This window comes from Mus caroli, chromosome 17 (genome assembly GCF_900094665.2).
Source record: "Mus caroli chromosome 17, CAROLI_EIJ_v1.1, whole genome shotgun sequence".
Lineage (NCBI taxonomy): Eukaryota > Metazoa > Chordata > Mammalia > Rodentia > Muridae > Mus > Mus caroli.
Genome location: NC_034586.1, coordinates 25,055,915 through 25,062,992, shown reverse-complemented (window position 1 = coordinate 25,062,992; position 7,078 = coordinate 25,055,915). Strand labels below are relative to the sequence as shown.

General features: G+C 49.7%; 1 protein-coding gene across 2 annotated transcripts in view; it reads left to right on the top strand.

Moving 5' to 3' along the window:
* Nucleotides 1-7,078, top strand: part of Cpne5 (copine 5) — an 81,745-nt gene that overhangs the window by 31,136 nt on the left and 43,531 nt on the right. The window contains exons 7-9 of one of the 2 annotated variants that reach the window (XM_029470852.1): nucleotides 2,870-2,929; nucleotides 4,870-4,920; nucleotides 5,213-5,276. In XM_029470852.1, the coding sequence (XP_029326712.1) occupies nucleotides 2,870-2,929; nucleotides 4,870-4,920; nucleotides 5,213-5,276 (175 nt within the window). The remainder of the gene's footprint in view (nucleotides 1-2,869; nucleotides 2,930-4,869; nucleotides 4,921-5,212; nucleotides 5,277-7,078) is intronic. The other variant, XM_021149048.1, reaches the window with a different exon arrangement.

Here is a 7,078-nt window from a genome sequence, read left to right as displayed (position 1 = left end):
TACACTGTAGCTGTCTTCAGATCTCATTACAGGTGGTTATGAGCCACCATGTGGTTGCTGGGATTTGAACTCAGGACCTCTGGAAGAGCAGTCAGTGCTCCTAACCGCTGAGCCATCTCATCAGCCCAAGAAGAGACATCTTTAAAATCAAAATTTAGATCTCATATGTCCTTGGAGGCTAAGAACAGCATATAGTTGCTTTTTATCTAACTCATTTAGGTTTTTTTTTTTTTAAACAAAAACAACAATGATTTAATTTGGAATTTTAGGGGTTTTGTTTTGTTTTATTTTTGGTTGGATGTTTTTCTTGTTTTAGATTTTTGTGGAGGTGTTTTTTTGTTTTGTTTTGTTTTTCGAGACAGGGTCTTTCTGTGTAGCCCTAGCTGGCCTGGAACTTACCATGTAGTCACAACTGAATTATAGATTTAAGGACACCTAAAAATTATACCCAGCTTACAAGACTGGAAGAATGGCTCTCGGGTTATGAACACACACTGCAGCCGGGTGTCTCACAACCATCTACAGCTCCAGCTCCAAGGGACTAGGTACCTCTGGCCTCACAGGCACACACGCATACGCGCACACGCACACACAGAGTTAAAAATAGCAAAAACATCAAAAAAGAAAAGTAGGGTTTTCCCAGGAGAAATTACAATTAGCTCTTGCTAAGAAGCGTTCTTCTTTCATTCAAATTTACACGTTTTTAAGTTATTTTTACTCATTCCTTGACACTCGCGTAATACATTTGGATCCTTTTCACTGCCCACTGCCCGCACTCAGCTTCTGGCTGAGGAGAAGCCCTCCCAGCTCCCACCTGGGTCCAAACCTAACCAGTCACAGGTCTGCTTTCTGCTTGCTGGATGGATAGGGGATGGAGGGATCCTTACCCCTCCCCCCACCCCCAGAAGATGAGCCCCAGGACAAGATCTGAACTGTAGCAGCTCGGGAACACCTCAGAGGAGGCAGGTCATCCCCCCACCCCACCCCCGAAGGTCTTGTGTGTCTAAGTTTAGCTGTTCATGACTCAACCCCACCGCAGCTCCTATTTACTGTGCATCTATTCTGGGACAGACATGAGGGTCAGTGCCTTTCTAGTGAAAGCAACACAGGGAGCCCTCACTGTTTGTGGGATCCACAAGCATGCACACCATGCACTAAATACTGGACGCGCACTGCCATTGGCCTGGTCATTGTTCCTGGGACAATACCGCGAGCCAAGCCTGTGCCATGTATTTCCTCTGCCTTAGGTGTTCTAAAGCACCTAAGGATGATGTAGAGTATAGGATATGCTAGACATGGTGGAGTATACATGTAACCTAGTCCTTGCGCGTGGAGGCAGGAGGAGTTCAAGGCCACCCTCAGCTACAGAAGTTGAAGGCCAGCCTCAGCTCCATGAGACTCTGTTTACTATTTATTTCTAAGTAAATAGTAAAATAAAACACATGGAGGTTGTGTGTGCCTCATATTTAAATGATATGGTGGCAGCCAGGTGGTGGTAGCACACGCCTTTAATCCCAGCACTCCAGAGGCAGAGGCAGAGGCAGATGGATCTATGAGTTTGAGGCCCACCTGGTCTCCAGAGCAAGTTCCAGAACAGCCAAGGCTATGCAGAGAAACCCTGTCTCTAAAAACAAAGCAAAACCAAACAAATAGATTTGCACATCCAGAGGTTCTATTGTCACAGAGGGGTCCACGAACCAGTTCCTTGTGCCTATTAAGGGATGATGGAATTAGTTTGGTATCCTTGTGTTTGAGGGTGGAGGGGGGTGTTGTTGTTTTGAGACAGGGTCGCACTACAGGGCAGCCTCAAACTCAAGATCCTGTGTGAGTCCTGGGATCTCAAGTGGGCATAGTCACATCGAGTTTCCTCTGAGCTTTGGAGTCGGCGTCCAGGGTCTTTTTCTGTAGCCCAGGAGGGCCTCAAACACATCTCTCTGCCTCAGCCTCCCAAATGCTAGAATAGTGGGCATGAAAGGCCGCATGCAGCCAGCTGTATTAATTTACTAGGGTGTTGATGTGATCCCCACACTGAGGGACTTAGTGAGAGAAATTAAAAACTTCACACTTCTGGAAGCCAGAAGTCCAAATTCAAGGTGCCAACTGAGCTCCTTTCTGCTGAGACCGCTCTCCTGGGTTTGAGATGGTTGTGGGGTTTGTTCTCCTGTCTTTTCTCTATGTGTCTGGATCCCACCCATGTGATCTCACTTCCTTAACTGTTTGTTTTTGTTTTTTTTTTTAATTATTCAAGTGTCCATGTCTATGGTTGTGTGTGTGGATACGTGCACATGAACGCAGGTACCCTCAGAGGCCAGAAGAGGGCGTCAGATTCCCAGAGCTGGTCGTGAGCCTCCCAGTGTGGGTACTGGGAACCAAACTTGGTTCTTCTGGAAGAGCATTCCTGGCTCTTAACTGCTGAGTCATCTCTTCGGCCCCTTTAAAGGTTCTATCTCCAAATATAATCCCATGAGCGCATTTGGGCCTTCAGCATCCGGATGGGGAGGGCCAGGGAAACCACTGAGGCCCAGTGATGCAGTCTTCACTTCAGCAGGTTTCAGGGTCACCCAGAGCAGAAGCTGGTCTCCACCCTCAGAGTTTCTGGCCTAGTGGGTCTGGATATGTTTGTAACACCTTCCCAGAGGACACTGGGGCTTCTGGTCTGGGCCCGACACTGAATACCCCAGAGGTAGTGTAACTTGCCCAGGCTTCACTCTGAAGCCTTGGAAGGTCTTCTGTGGCCTGGACTTTTGGTCCTGTTTTAATGATGTCCAGGGTAGACACCTGGCTCCGGGCATCCATCTGTCTATCTGTTCTGGCCTTTGAAGACTGGTCCTGGGCTCATGCATAGCTTTCTTTTCCTCTGTCTCCACAGGATAGGAACATTCAGCCTCAACTCCCGGACAGGCAAGCCTATGCCAGCCGTGTCTAACGGGTAGGTCACCATGTAGCTGTGGCTGTCCTGTCCTGTATTCAGCCCACTCTACAGAGGCTACCTACTGCCTCTGGGTCCAGCTCCTGATCTACTGTTAATCCCTGGATAGGAAGACAAAGGGTCCTAAGTCCCTTTACAAGGTCTCAGGCACCCTCCTCTTCTACAAAAGCCAGAGCTGGAGCCTGCTGAGGCCTGGTGGCTCTTGGGATTTTAGGGAGTAGGGTTGGGCTCAGAAGAGCAAACTGTCCCCAGGGTTAGCAGGCCTGGGACCTCTCAGTCTCCTTTGTCCTTCCAAGTTCTGCCCCATTCCCTCCCTGGCCCCCTTCCTTCATCTAATATTCTTTTTTTTTTTTTTTTTAAAGAGGTGGAGTCTCTTTTTTTTTTTTTAAAGATTTATTTATTATATGTAAGTACACTATAGCTGTCTTCAGACACTCCAGAAGAGGGCGCCATCATCTAATATTCTTATTGACCCCTTATTCTCCATGGTTTCCCTCTTCAACACCGAACACGAGCTGCCTTCTCCCTATGAAGTCCATTTGGCTCAACTCTCCCACTGCCTCCATAGCTCGCTGCCAGCTGCAGAGGGTTGTGCACTTTGTCAGTCTCCACTCTGACTTCATGCTTTGGGCTAGCCTCATCAAAATGTGACCAATACAGACCCTCCGTGTTCTTCCCTCTCCTCTCCTGAGGAGATTCTCCATCCTAGCTTCTTCTCATACACTGTGGGTCTAAAGGGCCTTTGGGGCTGAACAAGGGAGTCCCAGCTTCCTGCATATGTGGAAGGAGCCAGATGTGGACTCCCTCACAGCTGGCGCCTAGTGTGACTGCTGGTTTAGGAAGGGAGTGGATACCATGATCTGAGAGAGAACAAAAGCAGATGTAAGAGAGGAATAAAGGCCAGAGGGAGCAGGGAAGGAAGGCCAAGCCTGTGGAAGCAGGCTGAGGCAAGCGAGGAGGGAAAAGCAAGATTAGAAATAGAAGGTGAGGGTCCAAGGCAGAGCAACAGATGGAGAGCCGGGGGCGGAGGAGGCTGCTACCCAGCATCCGCCTGGTTCTTACCAGGCCAGTGCTCGGGGAAGGACTGCCCAAGAGTAAGGGACAAGTGTTGGCACTGCCACATGCTGGGGGCAGGTGTGGTCCCTACTCTGCTCACCGGATTTGGAGAGATTTGGTTTGTTTCTTCAGCCCTAGGAAGTTTCTCTTCCTCTCATTCCTCCTCAGCTGGGAACCTCCCCATCCAAGAGTTGATGCTGGGGAAAGTTCGGTGGTTCTCATAGGGTTCCACACAGCACGCTGCTGCAGCCCTGGGCTGGGCAGGAGCTGGGGTGTGGATTTTACAGTGCCCCTCAACAGTGAGGGTAACTGCCCATCTCAGGCCTTCTCTGCACAAGGCACTGTGTTTGCATATTAGAAAAACAGATTCTAGGTCACCCCCGTATATGGGAAGGGACAGAAGAGTAATCTTTGAACTCTAGTCACAGCTGCCCCACAGCCTCACATATGACTGTCCCTCTCAGTGACCCTGAGATCCTCCTGACTGAGTCTCAAACCTTAGAGTGACATGGTCACTCTAGTCCTTGGGGCATTCCCCCATCTCACCTACAAGGGGAATAGGGGTGGAGTAGCCTGAATAGAGCCCCTCTCCAGCATGCCTTTCTGAGGGGGCTTCTCCTCTGTAGATGGTCTGTCCCTCTTTGTCCTGCCTGGCCCCTCACTAAGGAGAAATGAGTTATCTCTTGTCCCTAGAAAGCCCCAGCCAAGGAATTGAAAGGGAGGTAGCTGCAGACGAGAGCCAGGAAGAGTCCCCCCTCCCCAAGACCATGTACATCCTGAGCTGCTCTTCAGTAGTGAAGGAGACCGGCTCAGAGCTGGAACAGCAAGGGGCCCTGGGTCAGCCGGGTACAGGGTGGCTAGCCCACAAGGTCTTTTGCCCACAGAAGTGGTCTTTGGATGGAAAGCTCCAGAACCACTGGTCCGGAAGCTTCCGGGTGAGTCTGGGTGCTGTTGCCATTCTAAGACCTCCCCAGTGGGCCTTGGGAGCAGGGGGCGGGGCCACTGAGGCTGGGGGCGTGACCCCAGCCACACAGGGCTTGGCCACATTGCCCAGGTACTTCTGAAGACTTTCTTTCTCAGGGGTGTTGGGGCAGATGCCTAGATGGCACAGGGTGGGCATGGGAGTGGCTGACCCAGGAGTGTCAGGTGGTTGGTCTGTCCTTGTCTGGCTTGTCATTGTTTTGTTGTTTTTGTTTTGTTTTGTTTTGTTGGCTTCTTCTCCTTCAGTGGTGTCCCAGGGAAGAAATGTGGTACCATCATCCTGTCTGCAGAGGAACTGAGCAACTGCAGGGTGAGTAACAGAGCCTATTTCTCCGTGGACCTGGAGGGAGCCAGGTCAGACAAGGCTCCTCCTGACCTGGCTGGCATGAGACTGTGTGATACTGGAGCTAGAAGATTCCATCCTTATGGTTGAGCAGAGTAAGACCCAAGGCAGGAAGGACCAGCCTACAGTCTGCACCACAGAGCCAGGCTCCTTCCAGGCTCTCTCACAAGTTCCTCAGCCCAGACTGCCCCTGGGCACTTGTGATTTGTTGTCACTTTTCAGTTTTGTTTCGGGCATAAGGTGACACCCTCTGTAGAACGATCAGTTTTGTCTTGGGCATGGGGTGACACCCCCTGTGGAATGGAGGGAAGAAATGTGTGTGTGGCCACAAGTGTGAGTGTGTGCATCTGGGTGGATGAGCATAGGTAGGTATGAATACAAACGTGGGTGGGCACGGCTGTTGCGAAGCTGAGAGTTTGCAATCCCCGGCAGCCTTTGGTTTTGACTCTTGTGTAGGACTGTGGCGAAGCAGGCAATAGGGGTGGCTCCCCACACCAAAAAAGGGCTCAGGGCTCTGACGGCTGATGACAGGGAGACATGTAAAGATGCTGTACTGACAGATGTTGCCATTTGTCAACTGATGAGCGGTGGTGTTGTAGTTTGCTGTGGTAAACACCATGTTGGAAATGACTTGTGGAGGAAAGAGTTCATTTTACTTTATAATCCCAGGTAACAGTCCAGCATTGAGGAAAGTCAGAGCAGGAGCGCAAGGCAAGAGCTTGAAGCAAACACCATGGAATGCTGTTTACTGGCTTATTCTCAGGATAATGATCTTATAGATCCTAGACCCACCTGCCTAGGCATGGCCCCACCCACAGTGGGCTGTGCCATCCTACACCAATTAACTATCAAGACAACCACCAGCTACCCCAGAGCTGGTGAGACGAGTCAGTGGTTAAAAATGTGCATTCTTCTTGCATTGGACCTAAGTTCAATCTCCAGCACTCATGTCTGGCCGTTCACAACTGCCTGTAAATCCAGCTCCAAGGGGATCAGATGTGTCTGGCCTCTCACAGTACCTACAGTCAAGTGCACACACCCATACACATAATTAAGTATAATAAAAAATAAATAGCAAGAAAAGAAAGAAGAGAATGCCTCACAAAATGGCCACAGACCAACGTGATGGTGGAAACTCTTCAGTTGAGAATCCCTCTCCCCTGGTGACTTTAGGTTTTCTGTAAAGTTGACAGTGGATGCTAACGATGACAGGCACTCACACTGGTCCTGAGATGTAAGATGAAGCTCAGTTGTTCATGGGAGAAGGCCTTGAGCAAGAGTCTTATTTTACCACAAACAACAGCCTCTTTCTGGGACAACAGGATGCAGAACTGGACTCTATTCCAGGTCTAGCTGACGCTAAGATCAGGGCTTGGGTCCCCAGGCCACCCAAGCTAGACATCCCTGAGGTCAGTGAGGAACCTCTCATGGAGCGAAAGGCAAAGTGACAACTCAAGGCCAAGCCTGGGTGCAGGGACAAGACTCCTCTTGCACTGTAAAACAGAGCGGAAACAAGACTTCCTGACCTTCCCAGATCAGAGAAGCCTTCCCCTAGTATCAGCCATGTTAGAAACTATGTATCCACCATGTTAGAAACTATGTATCCACCACGTTAGAAACTATGTATCCACCACGTTAGAAACTATGTATCCACCACGTTAGAAACTATGTATCCACCACGTTAGAAACTATGTATCCACCATGTTAGAAACTATGTATCCACCATGTTAGAAACTATGTATCCACCATGTTAGAAACTATGTATCCAC